Source organism: Myotis yumanensis, unplaced genomic scaffold (assembly GCF_028538775.1).
Source record: "Myotis yumanensis isolate MYYU_CA2020_CCGP unplaced genomic scaffold, mMyoYum1.0.hap1 SCAF_8, whole genome shotgun sequence".
In the NCBI taxonomy this organism is placed as follows: Eukaryota; Metazoa; Chordata; class Mammalia; order Chiroptera; family Vespertilionidae; genus Myotis; species Myotis yumanensis.
This window is the reverse complement of record NW_027223759.1, coordinates 9790391-9806656: the sequence shown is the minus strand read 5'-3', so window position 1 is coordinate 9806656 and position 16266 is coordinate 9790391. Positions and strand designations below refer to the sequence as shown.

General features: G+C 41.9%; 2 protein-coding genes across 9 annotated transcripts in view; one reads left to right on the top strand and one right to left on the bottom strand.

Annotated features, from left to right (window-relative positions):
- Positions 1 to 341: 341 nt before the first annotated feature.
- Positions 342 to 7126, bottom strand: FANCB (FA complementation group B). Of its 2 annotated transcripts, none has more exons than XM_070421856.1 (2): positions 7042 to 7126; positions 342 to 6777 (listed from the first exon to the last, which is right to left on the bottom strand). In XM_070421856.1, the coding sequence occupies exon 2, from the start codon at positions 4945 to 4947 to the stop codon at positions 2395 to 2397; it is 2553 nt and encodes an 850-aa protein (XP_070277957.1). In that variant the 5' UTR covers positions 4948 to 6777; positions 7042 to 7126; the 3' UTR covers positions 342 to 2394. The 2 variants fall into 2 exon arrangements, with proteins under 2 accessions (XP_070277957.1, XP_070277958.1); XM_070421857.1 differs by lacking the exon at positions 7042 to 7126 and having other exon boundaries at positions 342 to 5335; positions 6623 to 6636.
- A 218-nt stretch (positions 7127 to 7344) lies between these two features.
- Positions 7345 to 16266, top strand: part of ALS2 (alsin Rho guanine nucleotide exchange factor ALS2) — a 56489-nt gene continuing 47567 nt past the window's right edge. For 5 of the 7 annotated variants that reach the window (XR_011472379.1, XM_070421853.1, XM_070421848.1 and 2 more), the window contains exon 1: positions 7345 to 7422. The gene's annotated coding sequence lies outside the window, so the exon portion shown is untranslated. Of the gene's footprint in view, positions 7423 to 7957; positions 7983 to 10904; positions 11187 to 16266 lie in introns of those variants that run through there. The other 2 variants (XM_070421850.1, XM_070421851.1) reach the window with 2 other exon arrangements.

Here is a 16266-nt window from a genome sequence, read left to right as displayed (position 1 = left end):
AGTGAGTGAGTGTGTGTGTGTGTGTGTGTGTGTGTGTGTGTAGGGGGTGGTGGTGGAATGAGAATTTGGAGTTTGGAGATCTGGATTTGGAGACCTGGGCATGGGTCCCTCTGCCACTTAGAGTAGTTGGGTTACCCTAGAAAAGTCAGAGGGCTTCAGTTTCTTCATTTGTATTTTAGGAATAATTATACCCATCATGGAGTTGTTTTAAGGATAAAATACACATGTGAAGCACTTTGCAAATAATATATTGTATTGCAATATTATCAAAATTAGGCTAACTATCATTACCTACCATAGGCTGCACCCCATCCCCCTCCACCCACACACACTCACACAGACACACATTCACACACTCACTCCTGGATTGTTCCAGGGCATTCAATGCTTTTGACCGTTGAGTCCAGAAGGATCCTCCTTTTCTGACTTTTAAGAACAAAAAAGTGGGAGAATCCCTCCTCAATCCCTCCAGTGGATCATCAGTCGGAAGACTGGAACTAGAACCAGCGTCAGTCAGGAATTCAGGCAGGTCTTGGCGAAGCTGCTCTGCACCACTGGCATTAGCTGGTGTCAGTCATTCGGCTGCACGTGGCCAGGAACTGGGCTGACCTGGAAGGAACTTGAGGATTTCACTCGCATTCTGGCACCTGAATGCCAGGCGTCCACGTGGCTTATCTCTACACTTTCTCTTATCAATCTGTGGTATTGTTGAAGCTTCTTTAGGGTGGCAGCTGGCTTCTCCGAGGGAGATCTGGAAGCTGCCAGTTTATTTAAGGAATTAACTCAGAAGTCCCAGAACTTCATTTCTGCCACATTCAATTAGTTAAAAAAAAATCACAAGTCTAGCCCATGATCAGGGGAAGAAGAAATAGATTCCATCACTTGCAGAGTGGCACTTGCATACATGAAGGGAGGAACGGATGGCACCAGCTGTCCTCCACACCAGCAGAGTGCAAGCTCCGTGAGAACAGGGACTCCTGCCTGTTTCTTTTCATTATCATGTCTCCCCAGTGCCTAGAACAGTGGTCGGCAAACTCATTAGTCAACAGAGCCAAATATTAACAGTACTTCTTCAAAATAGACTCGCCCAGGCCGAAAACCGACTTCTGCGCATGGTCCACGAAGTTTCAATCGCACTGTACATGCTCCCGCAGGTGGTATTTTGTGGAAGAGCCACACTCCAGGGGCCAAAAAGCCGCATGTGGCTCGCAAGCCACAGTTTGCCGACCACGGGCCTAGAACAGTGCCCAGCACAGTATTCGCATGGAATAAATGTTTATTTAATCTGAGAATTTTAGGGACAAGTGAAAGAGTCTGAAAAGATCTGAAAGAGTAGGAGGAAAACCCAGGAGTGTATCCCAGAAGTCTAGAAGAATAAGAGGGGAAGGAAGATAAGACGACACACTTTTTTCATGTTTCAAAAAATAAGTAAAAAGTATATTCAAACTCTATTTGTAAAGTTACAAGTTCAAACAGCGCAATATTGCATAGAGTAAAAAGTGAGTTTTCCTTCCACTTTTGTTCCCAATTCTCCTTGGCATTAGTCACTTTTTAAAAGTTTTTATTTTATTTTATTTTTTTAGAGCAAGAAACAGGAACATCAATTTTTTTAAATTCACATAAGCTAGATTTTATTAAGCAGAATACAATAAAAGAACTATTTAAGTTTTTAAAAAAGATTTAGAGCAAAATACTGTTAAAGCACTTCTGCCTTCTCTCAAGTGGTAACTCTAAGGCAGGATTTCTCAACCTCTGAATTACGGGATGGATAATTCTTTTTTTTTTTTAATATATTTTTACTGATTTCAGAGAGGAAGGAAGAGGGAGCGAGAGATAGAAACATCAATGATGAGAGAGAATCATGGATTGGCTGCCTTCTGCATGCCCCACACTGGGGATCGAACCCACAACCTGGGCATGTGCCCTGATCGGGAATTGAACCCCGACCTCCTGGTTCATAGCTCGACGCTCAACCACTGAACAACACCAGCCGGGCAAGTATCATTCTTTCTAGGGGGGTTCATCTGTGCATACTGGGATATTTAGCAGCATCCCTGGCTCCTACCTACCAGATGTGAATAGCACCCCTGCGTCAGCCTCCCCACTGTCCACTCCTTTTGACAATTTAAAAGAAGTAGTCTCCAAACAAGCTAAATGCTCTTGGGCAGGGAAGGTGAGGAAACGGGGGAGAAGGTTGGAGGGAGGCAAAATGGCCCCAGTTCAAGAAGTGCTGCTCTAAGGCTTGATATTTTGTGCATCATCAAAACCTGATTCTACAAAAAGCCTCACTTTTAATTTTTACAAAGGAGGCATATAATGTGAAATAAAACAAAGTGAAACCAAACTATTCTGGCAGGGAAAATATTTTAAAATATAATCGAATTGAGATTATAATTACTGACCACTCAATTTCTGTGCAGTGAGGTCTGATTTCAGCTGAACCTCAGCTAATTGCAAAGTCAGTTCTCTATAAAGGGCACCACTCACTTTTAGGTCCATCCCCAACGTTTGCTTTTCTCTCTGAAGTTCTTCTCTGTAGGGCTGGATGTTTTCTTTGCTGTCTGATAAAACAGTCAGAACACCACTACTATTTTCTTTGCTTGCTTCACAGCTCTGCACCAAGTTGTTTTCAACCTTAACTAAGGCAGAAGAAAGAGAACCAAGGATAAGCAATTCCTTCTCCAAAGTTAATGCCAAATGATCACTTAGGAAATCCTCACTTCCTGATTTTAGATTTTTCAAGAAACAGTTTATAGGGAGAATTCTGGTGAGATTATGAAGGCACTGAAACAAAACTGATTGATTCCTGGAATAGATTATTAAAATCCCTTCAAATGGTGTCCTTTGTTGCCAGTGAAAGAGTGTCCCATACAAATTTTCTGACCCTTTACAAAAGCAAATTTCTGGAAATTTTTTGATTACTTCACATTTCATGTGTTCCAAGAGCCATGTCCTCATTGAAGTCAGGGCATATCTGGCTGATGTAATTTGGAAGCAAGTTCTTTGCAATGTTGCAAGAAGTGCAAAGAGATCTTCCATTTGTTCTATAGGTTTCTTTGGAAAGGTCACTAGGTATTTCCCACTTGAAAAATCTTCTAGACTTAGAAAAAGTCTGCCACATGGAAAAAAACGATGTTCAGAAGAGTTACCATTTTCTCTCTCCCTAATTTGCAGCAGCACAATGCAACATACCTGACTGAATGCTAAAAGTGGTGAAAGAGATGTTACGGCAGTAACTATCTGAACACACTCTTTCTCAGAATATTGTCCACAAACAAAGCTCTCTTCTTCCTCTTCCTCACAATCAACAGTCAATTTGGTTCTTTTTGCCTCTGGTCCTTTTTCATATGGCACTGAGCAGGGTGCTGAAAAAGAGTCCCTACTCAACTTGATCACCCTGTTTTGACACTTAATAAGCCGAAAGCTGGAGCTATGGGGTTCATCCATTAACAACGATAAAGTCACCTGGTTCAGAGGCAGCTTCAAAGAAGATGTGGTTTTCACTCCAACAACCAAACTATCATCTATTACACGATACCATGTCTTCTCTACTAGCTGTTTTGAAACTTGAGAATTGCCTGATAAGTTCGTATCACAAGTATGAACAGCATTTTCTTCTTCACCACAAAGAGTTACAAGACATTCCTCCTCTGTAATTGATGTACTACATTCTTTTCCTTGAAGCAAGTTCATTAAAGCTTTGTAAGTTTTTAAGATAATCTTTTCCTTAAGCAAAAGATGCTGCTGAACTTCCTGAATAGAAGCCAAGCCAACTTTTACTCTTCTCTCCAGAGCTGGAATCACCAAATAACGATTATCTTCTTTGTCTTCAAATACGTCATCTTTATTGCAATCCAATGTTTGACTTGAATAGTTTATGTTGTCAAGATCTGTTATTTTAAATGAACTCAGGCAATCTGAATTTAAGGAGTCCTTTAAAAGTAGCAGTACTTGTTCTGTTCCCATTCCAATAAAGTCATCTATGAGTACTGAGCTAATTTGCTCCCACTTAGCAGCAACCTGAAAGTTCTTTTCCCAAATACCACAAGCACTGGACCTAAAGGACACAATGAGAAGGCGATCTTCGCCTGAATCCATAAGTTGTATTGCACAAGGATCTTCAAATGGAAGCTGGCACACACTTTTAGGAGTCCCATTCTGGAATGAAATCAGCTGATTCCTCCGAGTAAGGGCAATCAAAGACATTCTTAGCTTGTTGTTGACAAACTCAGTTGCACAGACATGCACACAAGTTATCACACTGCTATAAGCAGGAGGGATAATATATGTACCGCTTATTACTTCTTCACTTTCAAGAAAGCATACACAAAATCTGGTGTTCCAAATTGCATAATCTGATTTTGAAGGCTCTGAGGTGCTTTCCTCCTCAGATAAATAACATTTCTTTTGTCCTAATAAAACCATACCTAGATTTTCAATCTCTCCTGCCCACTCAATAGAGGAAAAGTTAATGGACACAGTAATAACTTCGCTAGTCTGGGGAGAGAGATAGAAGAATGTTTTAACATGTTTCCATATAATTAAAGGCCCGTTAAAGACCCGTAGGCCATCCTTCAACTCATGGGCTAGTCTAAAACTCAAACGTTTTTCAAATTTATTGGTACTGTGAAGAAATAGTAGAAAATATTTGAAAACATTATTCTTTTCATTGCATTGTATCATAATATAAGGGAGGTTCATTCCAGTTCTGAAATCTGACACACAGTTGCAACACAAGATTTTTAAATCAGAGTTTTCTTCCTTTATGCTAAAGGATCCAGTGGACTTCTGAACAAATGCACTTGTTTCTCTGTCAAATACCATTCTTCTGACATGTAACATGGGTATTTCTGCAGGTCCTTTATGTGCAAAATTTCCTTTAGACAATTGAAAAACAAGGACTTCACCATTATAACACAAGACTCTTTCTTGTTCATTAGATGACATTGCTTGTTTGCTCCCAATTCCACAACATCAAGTCTTTGTGTTGGTCCAATTTTGGAATACAAGTTGATTCAATGCTTTTAAACTTTACAATGGCTATATTCTGAATGCTTTTTCTGTACCAGGTACTGTTGGACTTTCGAGTCAATCATTTATTCCTCACAACATCCTTATGCCACAGGCACTATTATTTCATTCTACAGATGGGGAAACTGAGGCAGGAAGTTTCAGGATCTTCTTAAAGGCCTCAGCGCTCAGGACCCTGCATCCTACAGCCCCCAGGTTCCTGAAGTTCCACCCGCGCACACAGTTCTGGAGGCTCCAAACCTCCCGCCGGCATGCAGCATCTTCGGAGGGCTGGACTGGAGCTTTAAAATATATTTTTCATTGACTTCAGAGAAGAATAAGGAGGGAGAGAGAGATAGAAACATCAATAATGAGAGATAATCACTGATCAGCTGCCTCCTGCACGTCCCCTACTGGGGATCAAGCCCGCAACCTGGGTATGTGCCCTTGACCAGAATCGAACCTGGGACCCTTCAGTCTGCAGGCCGATGCTTTATCCACTGAACCAAACTGGCTAGGGCAGAAACATCAATTTGTTATTCCATTTATTTATGTACGCGTTCATTGGTTGCCTCTTATATGTGCCCTGACCAGGGGTCAAACCTTGGTATCTCAAGACCACGCTCTAACCAATTGAGCTGCCCAGCCAGGGCTAGTCACATTTTAATGTGTCCTTTCAGAGGACACACCTGTCTCTCTCTCTCTCTTTCTCTCTCTCTCTCTGACATACATACACAATTAGTGGAATACAATACATGCGACTCAGTATCTAGTATTTTTTCTCTTAATCTAACTTCCAGATCATTCCATATCAATACAGATAGATTCATTCTTTCACTTAAACGGCTGCATAAAATGTTTTCATTCTTAAACTGAATCATTAGATTCCAAAAGTAAGAGGTGACTACTGGTGTCAGAAGACCTGAAAAAGTAGAGACTATAGAAAGGGATAGGAAAGAGTGGGAAAGAAAAGGAGGTTGCTAAAGAAATGAGGACAGAGAAAAAACAAATTAAAAGATAGGATAGGCAGGAACAGGCTCATATACTGAAGAATACGAGTAAGAGAGAGGCGGAGACTGAAAATACACAAAAGAGAAAAGTCTCTAAAGGGATTGGAAGGGATTCGGGGTTCAAGCGGCCGGATTAACCTTGAGAGGACAGAACACCTCCTCTGAGAAGGAAAGGAAGGGCTGCAGGTAGGTTTTGTCATAGTGGCTGGTGGGCGTTAAGGAAATTCCTTCGCAGTGGCCTCATTTTCTTCAGAAATGTAGGAGGCAAAGCTTTTCATTCTTACCAAAGGGATGGGGTGGGTAGAATTCAGTAACAAGTTAGGGGACTGGGAATAGCAGAATATCTGAGTAGCAATTTGGAAAAGACTGTTTCAGGCTTAGCAAGGTCGCCGGGTCCCATGGAAGTACCGACTGAAGGTGGACACACTGGTTTGCACTGGTGCCAGTTCACAGGTTACGTGGTGTCCAGCACTGGTGCAGAGAGGGCAAGGTTGGTTCAACTGCTGCAGGCTCACGGGTTTGCAGGTGGGCGGAGGGCCAAGGCGACAACTGAGCTGAGGGTGAGTGAACGTGATAGACCATGTCTGCCAGGAGCTCCAGACCTTAACTGCACATCTGCCGTCGGCGGTCCGGATGCAAGGTTGCAGGCTCAGCCAAGGTACGCAGCCTCCCGGCAGGGGGAGCCTCCGGGCGCACGCGGCTCCCGAAAATCCTCGTGGGGGTCTTGGGCGCGAGCTGAGTCCGAGTGGGGCTGTGGCTGCGGTAGGCAAACGGGTTTTACTCATATTGGATAGCGGGGTGCCTTGTGGGAATCGTAGGAGAGGCCAATCCATTCCCTCCCACCCTCCTCCACCCTTTGGGGTTGCAGCTAAGCAGGGAAAAACGTGGACGCCAGAGCCAGCCCGCGCCTCGGGCGATGACGTCATTCGCGGGGGGCGGAAGCGACTACCGTTGGGGTCCAGTCCATAGAAGCGCTTTGCAGATATTTTAGCCTTTCCGCTGTAAAGAGCAGCAAACTTACCCTTCTGATTCTTGCCGTTTGAGGCGGTCACACAATGACTGCAGCTACCAACCTCTCTTCCACCAGCAGCAGCAACCGGGTGGTTGGGCCCCCTGCGGCTCCCAGTTACGTCACCGGCCTCAGAACAGGTGGCCCCGCCCCATGGCAAGGGAGGGGCCGTCCTTCGGAGGTTTTTGCCCGCAGTGCCCAACGCCTCTTGGGTAATTTTGATCCCTACCAGCCACCGTCGGCATCTGACCCCGCCTACCTCACTCTCGCTTGTCGCCTACTGGCCCGCGGCTGCAGGAGGCCCCGCCCCCCGTGAATCAGCTGATCTCGCGGTGTTGTTGGGCTGCAAGCTCGCTGGGGATGCAGATCGCGGTGCAGCCGGTAGAGCGTCAGGTGAGCCGGTGCGCGTCCCGGGGCCGCCTCGGCTTCTGAGGGCGGGTTGGCCCGGGTCTCCGGGGTGCGGGAGGCGGGGTCCGGGAGGGAGGCGGGGGCGCGGGTCGGGGCCGCGATCGCGCTGCGGGGACCCGCAGAGACAGCGCTCGCGGCTTCCCAAGCCGGCGCCCGACGGACGGCGCCCCTGCGCCCGGGCCCCGGGTTCTTCCAGTCGCCACCTTTCCTCCCTCCCCGGACGGGGCGCCCCTGCGGTGGGCTCAGCCGCGTGACATGCCTTCACGACCCTCCTCTTCCCGGCCCCACCCACGCTGCCGTCCCCCCATTCATTCATGAGGCTCCGTGGAATGCTCACTCCTAGCGCTGCTCTGAAACCCCGGGGCGCTGGCCGCGAGCGAACCTGGGGGAGCGTACGGGCGGCGTTGCCCCGGAATCGCCGCGGAGAGGGGATCGAGGGTTTGGGCGGCTCGAAAAGGCGGGTTCGGACAAAGAAAACGACTTTGATATTAAGCATTAGTGTTCAGCCGAGTCCTTTCGTGTGTAAAACGATCTGCCCGAGGGCGGTAAGTTCTTTGGAGCTGCGACGCCGGGGCGTGAGCAGGGGCTGCGGGAGGCGATAGCCCGGGCGCTGGCGGGGGTGCTGCTCGGGACACAGCTCTACGCTGGCAGAAGAGCGGTGCTGCCTCCCGCGCGGGAGGGAGGCCTTCGGTGCCGAGGGAAGGGGAAGCGCACCCTCCTGTCCCAGGGACTGTGTTCTCGTTCGGGGTCCGGGTGGAAAGAGCTCCAGTGCATATCCTTCGCCTGTCGCCCTGTAGATGTGTGGGTGGCTGTGACTGTGCTTGAAAAGGCTTTCCGTTGTGTGTTTATTATGATGCACGGGTATAAGCATTCAGCAAACGTATTGGCCCAATATTACTTTTCAGTTTATCATCGCTATGAATGGCTTGGAGGGACCACCTCTGGGTTAATGAAATACTTCAAGAATTTAAAAGCAGTGAAAATTTTGCTTTTGCAGTAAATGGCAATATTTTAATCTTACTAATAAAAGCAGAGTGGTTGAGATCCTAGGATTTGGACCTGGATAGACATCCGCTTACATTGGGAAAGTTACTTAACTTTCCTGCCTCATTTTCTTTATCTTGAGGTTGGAGGTCAAAGTACCTTCCTCGGAGTAGTATCTTTACATTTGATGGTTCATGTATCATTTATTACAGTGCCTGGCACCTGGTAGATATTCAATACATACTGGCTATTTTTATAACTAATAATTTCTTCTTTCCACTATATCATGACCCAAACTGACATTTTTTTTTTTTTTTTTTTTTTTTTTACTAAATGGTGGGAAAGAGAACTAAATATTTTTAGAAAAGAACTATAATTCACTTTTAAAAATCAAGGGATAGTTTCCAGATAATTTTATGATACATAGACTTATAGTTAGAGAAGATATGATTTCAGGATTGTCTGTAGTAACTTTGGAATCTATAAGGGCATCTAAAGATGCTGATGGAATCTATACCTAGTTTAAATTTAATACTTAGTTCTCAAACTGTGATTACTGTTGACAGATTCAAGGCTTATAAACTATAGCAAAAAAGTTCAAAGCTGTTTCACAATATTAACATTTAAAAAGATAATGATGAAGAAAGTAAAGTACTAAACAGGCTTTTTGGGGGGCCGGGGGGGACTCGAGTGGCATTATATAAACCTTTAAAAAAAAAAGATTTAAGCAATGTTAACTGCAATCCCTTTTCTCCAGAGCTCAGCCTTTCACAATTTAGATTGTAATTTTAAACACTTAGAACAGTTTGACTGTTAAAGAAGCAATGGGTTTTACTACTAGTAAGAACACTCCTGATACCTGATTTTAGTTTTTGTGTGGTTGGTTGAAAAGATTACTATTAATCGTCTGTCTTTTCATGAAAAGACATGGATGTAATGTAATATTGCTGGGTCCATTTTAAGATTATTTCCAAAGAATATGACCGGCTTATAAACACCTTCTATAATTGTGTATGAATGTGAGCTATGTAAGGTGTGAGTTAAAAAATAGGAAGGGATGTAAGAGTGGTGGTTTTTGAGCTGGTGTGAAAGGCCTGCTTTGATGTAGTAGTGTGAGGTTGTGTCCCTCTCTCCGACATTCAGGAATGCTGTGAGGATTTTAATGACTTCTAAATCATTTAGTGGTTTTTATAACTTTACGGAGTTAAATCTGCCACATATTCCAACTGTATTAGGGATACAGATTTTTCTGGTATGGAGATTTTTTAAAACATTTTTTTCTTTTAACTCTTTATTAATGATCAAACAATTCAGTCATCAGTAATAAGAGAGTAGTAGATTTTATAGGGTATCAGTCCTTAAGAAAATGAATGGTAACGCCCTAACCGGTTTGGCTCAGTGGATAGAGCATCGGCCTGCAGACTGAAGGGTCCCAGGTTCGATTCTGGTCAAGGGCATGTACCTTGGTTGCAGGCACATCCCCAGTAGGGGGCGTGCAGGAGGCAGCTGATTGATGTTTCTCTCTCATCGATGTTTCTAACTCTATCCCTCTCCCTTCCTCTCTGTAAAAAATCAATAAAATATATTTAAAAAAAAGAAAATGAATGGTAACCACAAATAAAGTAGCAATAAACTATCATTTGGAGCTGTTTAGTATTGCATTTATTTTCCTATCCTCATCACCTGTTTCTCTATATATGTAATAGTGGTGTCTTTACATTGTTTTGTGTTTGTTTTTAATTCTCACCCTAGGATATGTTTATTGATTTTTAGAGAGAGAGGAAGGGAGAGAAAGAGAGAGAGAGAAAACTTCAATGCGCCCTGACTGGGGATTGAACCCGCCTGCAACCTTTTGGTGTATGGGATGATGCTCCGACCAGATGAGCCATGCCAGCCAGGGCTAGAGTTCATTTTTTATTGTAGAGTTCTTTTGTGAAAAAAAAAAAAAAAAAAAAAAAAAAAAGGATAATTCTCTCACCTCCTATGGGGCTGTTTGTGAATTATGCTTAGAGAGATCAGCTTTAGTTTCATTAATTCCGCAAATTGATCATCTCATGTTTCCCTTAATGATCACATTATTTAATTTTTTTTTTCTGGATCATCATACAGTTCACATGACCTCTATATTAGGAAGGTAGTAGTTATGATACGGTTATAATAACCTGGTTATTTAACAGGAAAGGAAGGAGTAAAGGGAAGACCAGATAATATAGGCATGCCATTTATACAGCTTTGATAATTTAACACTCTAAGTCTTGATTGATTGGGGAAGGGATTGGACAAAGGCAGTTTAGATACATGCCCAATAAGGTCTGAGTGACATGGGAAGGTGCTTACCTGTCTGTCAATCATACCTGGGAACAGGTAAATTGGCCAGAATAGGTGTGGCCCCTGCAAGGCGGGGGGCTGTGAAACCTGAATATTTAAACTTCTGAACAAAGGGAATTCTCTCTTGGCTCTTGGTTCTCTCTCTCCTGTGCTAGGCTCCTGGCTCTCCCGTGGAAGGGTTGCTCTCCAGCATTCGTCCATGTGACACTACTGGACCTCCAGCTGCACCTGTTTCAGGACTGGGTTAAGGGACATGGGCCTTTGCAACCTGAGAAACATAATTCCAGGCCAATAAAAGCCATTTGTCCTCCCAGGCGAGTCTCAGAAACGTCTTTTTCTACAGATATATTGCAAGAGCCAGCCCACTCTCACCAGTGATGGGGAAATTGGAGCCACTAACTTCTCTGGTAACAGTTAGATCTAACATTGGCATCTGGGTGAGCTTTCATTCTACGGTTCTTTCCTTCCTCAACCTGATTGAGCCGAAACGTTAACTAAACTTGGGGCAATTACCCAAATAAACATGTAGCAAAGATGATTATAGCAGTTCTTAAAATGACAATAAAGTAGAACAATTCAGCTGTACTTCAGTAGGGAAATTTATAAACTATGGTTTATTTATACAATGGAATACTATCCCCTAGTAAAAATGAATGAACTAGATCTGTGTTCATCAACATGGATACATCTCATGTACATAATATTGAGTGGAAAAAAGCAAGTTGGCAAAGGATATATACAGTGTGATGTATTTATATAGGGCTTTAAAGTAATACATGATACATTATTTATTGATACACTTGATACACATGTACCTAATGAAAGTACATAAAATATAAGAACATACAGAAATAAGACATATTAACTCTAGCGAAGAAAGGTTTGGATGAGGCTCCTTCAGCTCTCTAGAAGTTTTTCTTCTATTTTAAAGAACTGAAGCAAATATTAAAATATGCTAATATCTGTTAAAACTGAATGACAGGTATAGTACATGGATTTTTCTCTCTTTTTTTACAGATTTATGTATGATTAAGATAGTTTGTGAGCCTAGCGCTTTAACATTTTTATTTATAATCAGGGCCCTCACCCAGTAAGCTTTCTTTATTTTACTTTCTAGTCTGAAAGCAGTGGACTCTGGAAAAAGAGTTATTTTTCTCCTGCAATGTGTGCCTGTGGAAAGCTTTTCTAAGAAGAGACAGACCAATTATTTAGTCAATTTTACTTTACTCTTTGACTTGTGCTCCTGGGAAAATGCTTTTCTTAGGATACGAGAAATGATCTTTCTTAAAAGGCTGCAGGGGAATTTAAATTTTAAAGACTCTTGGGGAATACAGGCATATACTGATCATGAACTCTTAAAAGTATTGCGGAGCAGATTGGCAGTGACTCAGACGCAAAATTACCACCTGGTCATTAACACTTAAAGTTTGAGTTGATTACATTTTAGTATAATGTGGTAAGCACAAGTTTATACTGTGAATGCAGGTGTCCTAGTTATTGCTCTAAGAAAATAATTCTCTCTTTACAGGTACTAATAAGTAAACATGATAAGATGTTAAGTGGTTGAGTAATGAATAGTAAATTTAATAGCCAATCCCTAATGTGTGAGTTAAACAGTATTTCCATTTCTAATCAAGAACACTGTTCTAGCATTTTCAAAATAAGTGAAACTTGTAACTCCAGAGCAGTATTTTTTTGTTATGTATACTCCCTATTCAGTTATGTGGCCCCTTGATGATCTTAAGCATTTGGATGTTACTGATTGGTAAAAATAAGCCAACATACTTTGAATTGTGTTTCTGTAATATTGCCTTTAAAAACATTGGCCATTTTAATAAAATAATAAGAGCAAATTATTAAAGGAATAAATAATTTGTGTCAGAAATTATACTGCAACATGTAATAACAGGGACAAATTTTATAGTACCTAGGAATTTGAAATTCAGTTGCTGGTATTATAATATCCAAAATGTTTCATGGGGAATTTAGTAGTCTGAAAAAAATCATTTTTAAAAGATGCAGTAAGTACAAAAAGGAGCTAATGGGCATTGCTGGGCATTTATTCCCAGCCCCACCCCATATTTCCTCCCCTCCATGGTAATATCCATTTTAGAGTGCAGTTTTAACAATTTTCAAGATGAAATTAGCAGGCCATATATAAGAGTTTAGCATCCCTGATTTCACCAAAAACTGTCTCATGTACTAAAGAGAAAGAGACTGTTCTTTCCTGGGTTGTCTAACGTTTGTGAAGTGATATGAAATATAAGTGATTTTGTTGTTAGAAAATACATTAGCAAATTATGTATGTTTCTACTAGGAGATGTCACTTTCCTTTTCTCTCTGATACTGACTTTTACTACAAGCTCTAGAAATCTTCTGTATCATTTGGAAGTCCGTGGATTGGAACTTAAGATCAAGGGCTGTCTTCCACTGAGTACTCAGCTTGTACCTGGTGGTTGCTATGGGTACAGGAGTATACTGATGAGTAAGTCATAGTTTCTGACCTTTAGGAGTTTATAATATATTTTGAAAATGAATGGCTTAGTAAGTGCATTATCTCATTAATAACAGCATTGTAAATAACAAGTACTTTTAGGCCAGACTTTGTTGAATGCATAAATTTACTGAATCCCTGAACTCTGGGTCAGGATTTAAGGGGCTGGTCGGCTCCCACTGCATCAATTAAGGCTGAGAGGGCTGGAATTCAGAGAGGCCTTGACCTTTGGTAGTGGTTGGTTTGTCAAGATGTCACTGCAAGATGAGTGTTGCTTGACCTTCAGTAGTGTTGTGATGGCTTCCGTGGCAGGATATTCAGGAAGTAGCAGTTGTTGGTGTTTAGATTAGTTGTAAGTCAGGCGTTTGAGTCCAGAGTTGCCTTAATCTATGTGTAAACATATTTTTGTGTAAAAGCAAACATTTATTAAGCATGTACCATGTGTGGAGTACCATAGTCTCTTAAATTGTTGTTTACCAAACTCACAGTATAAACTCTACATTGCAACGAAATGTAGTCATATTTTAAAAATAGAGTGTAAGTGCCTGCATGAAATCTGTAGTAGTTTTATATTGGGTTTACTCTGTGTCTAAATTCTTTTCAGGGTATTCTGATACAGTTTGCTTCTCTATTATTTTTATTGTCTTTCTTAATGTTTTGTTATTCTAAACACTAATATCATTACATTTATAACTATAATTATTGCTTTATTTTACTATTTTAATCAATGCACCTATTTTAAACCAGTTAGTCACAGGAGAAAAAGACAAGAAGGGCCCAACTTTGCTAGTGTAAGTTAGCTTTCTGTATGTTGAGGGTACTATCTGCTTTACATAGTCGTTCTTCTAGTGAGAAAGACAGAACACACCAGTACGTAAACTCCTTAACAGCGGGAACTTGTTTATTTATAGGCCTAGTCTGTCTACAGTTATTTATTGAGTACCTGTTACATATCAGGACTGTGTTAAGCAGCTGGGATATAATAGAGAATAAGATATTATTGGCTCCCATGGCAGTTTTAGAACCTGGAACATAGGTGCAAGAAATGCACGTGGTTTTAGTTGTTGAAATTTAAGCATTTGAAAGTTAGTATATTTATGACTTACAAATTTACCTTTCATTGCACTATTAAGGCAAAAGGACTTTATCTGCAGAATAAAGACTCCTACATGATTTAATTTTCTCTGTGCATTTGGGATAATAGTCTACTGACACATTTCTGTTCTCATTTAAAAATTACTTATATTCTGCCTTGTTCCTAAAAATATTAAGGCACTTTACAAAAATGTGTAAATATGGCAAGATAAAATAAGCAATGAATGGAGCCCAGAGTGAGATTAGGACACATACCAACATACTGTGAAGTCTAGTCACTTACATCATATGGGACTATATCCTCCCACCACAAAATCTGTGATCCTGCCTTTATCTTTACCTGTGGTTTCCTTCCTTTTTAAAATGTAGACCCTTCCTTTTGTGAAAGATCAACCCACCACACATGTTCCTACTTCACTTTGTCCAGGACTTGGTTCTGCCCTCTCTTCTTATCTCCCTTGCATTCTAGGATCAATGCCTTTGTCCTGCAAACGTGTTTGACCATCTCCCCCAACACACAAAAACACACCCTTGCTCTTCACATTTCTCTCCAGCTACCGCTCCATTTCTCTGTTTGCCATTTTAACAACATTTTTCAAAAGAATCGGTTGCATGAACTTTGATCTCATATCCTTACCTGCCATGTACAGTCATCCTCCTCCAGTCTGGCTTTCAGTCCCCTCCTGTCCTGCTCAAACCATGGCCATCTCAGCATGATGCCTGTGCTGGCACGTCCAGTGGGCCCTTTTCAGTTCTCATCCTGGGAGAGCCCAGCTGCGTTGACCAAATTGACCAGTCCTTCCTGCTGGAAACACCCTCCGCTTCACTTCTGTGCCCACACAGACTCATGTTTTTTCTTTCCCTCAGAGCACTCCTCACCTCAGTCATTTTTGCTTGTTCCTCATCCTCCCCAACCCCGGTGCAAGAGCTCCTTACAGCTTGACCTCTGCCTTTCCTTTCTCTTAATGCACACTCCAATGATATTACCCACTGTCTTGATTTCAGATATTATTCATATGCCTTCCCAAGTTTATATCTGTAAGCGGAAACCTTTATTTTGAACTCCATACACATATATTCATCTGCTCACTTGATACGTGCTTCTGGATTTCCCACAGGCATTTTAAACTTAACAGAAACAACTTTATCTTACCAGAAGCTTATCTTCCACCTCAGAATTCTCTCTCTTTACTCTTCCCCATTTCAGTAAACAGCATCGCCAACATACAGTTGTTCAAGGCAGAACCTAGAGATAATTCTTGATACCTCCTTCTCTTTTATCCCCACCAATGTCTAAAACATAATCAAGCCTTACTTGCCCTTCTCCCTCCTTCCCCTTCCTCCTCTTCTCCCCACCTTCTAGTCCCCCTCCACCTCTTTCTTCTTCAAGAGCACCCTTCAACATTTCATAATCCTGGTTTGGTGGTGATGAACTCCTTTAGCTTTTTCTTGTCTGTGAACCTCTTTTTCTGACCTTCAATTCTAAATGATAGCTTTGCAGGGTAATCTTGGTTGTAGGCCCTTGCTATTCATCCCTTTGAATATTTCTTACTCCTCCCTTCTGGCCTGCATAGTTTCTGTTGAGAAATCAGGTGGCAATCTTATGGGCACTCTCTTGTAGGTAACTGTTTTTCTCTTGCTGCTTTTAATATTCTCTCTTTGTCTTTTGCCCTTGGCATTTTAATTATGATGTGTCTTGGTGTGGTCCTCTTTGGCTTTATCTTGTTTGGGGTTCTCTGCACTTCCTGGACTTATAAGTCAATTTCTTTCACCAGGTAGGGGAAGTTTTCTGTCATTATTTCTTCAAATAGGTTTTCACCATCTTGCTCTCTCTCTTCTCCTTCTGGCACCCGCATGATGTGAATGTTGGTACACTTTAAGCTGTCCCAGAGGCTCTTTACACTATCTTCATATTTTTGGGTTCTTTT

Excerpts from the sequence above, each read along its gene's own strand:
- FANCB (XM_070421856.1), bottom strand. The coding sequence starts at position 4,947 with ATGTCATCTAATGAACAAGAAAGAGTCTTGTGTTATAATGGTGAAGTC.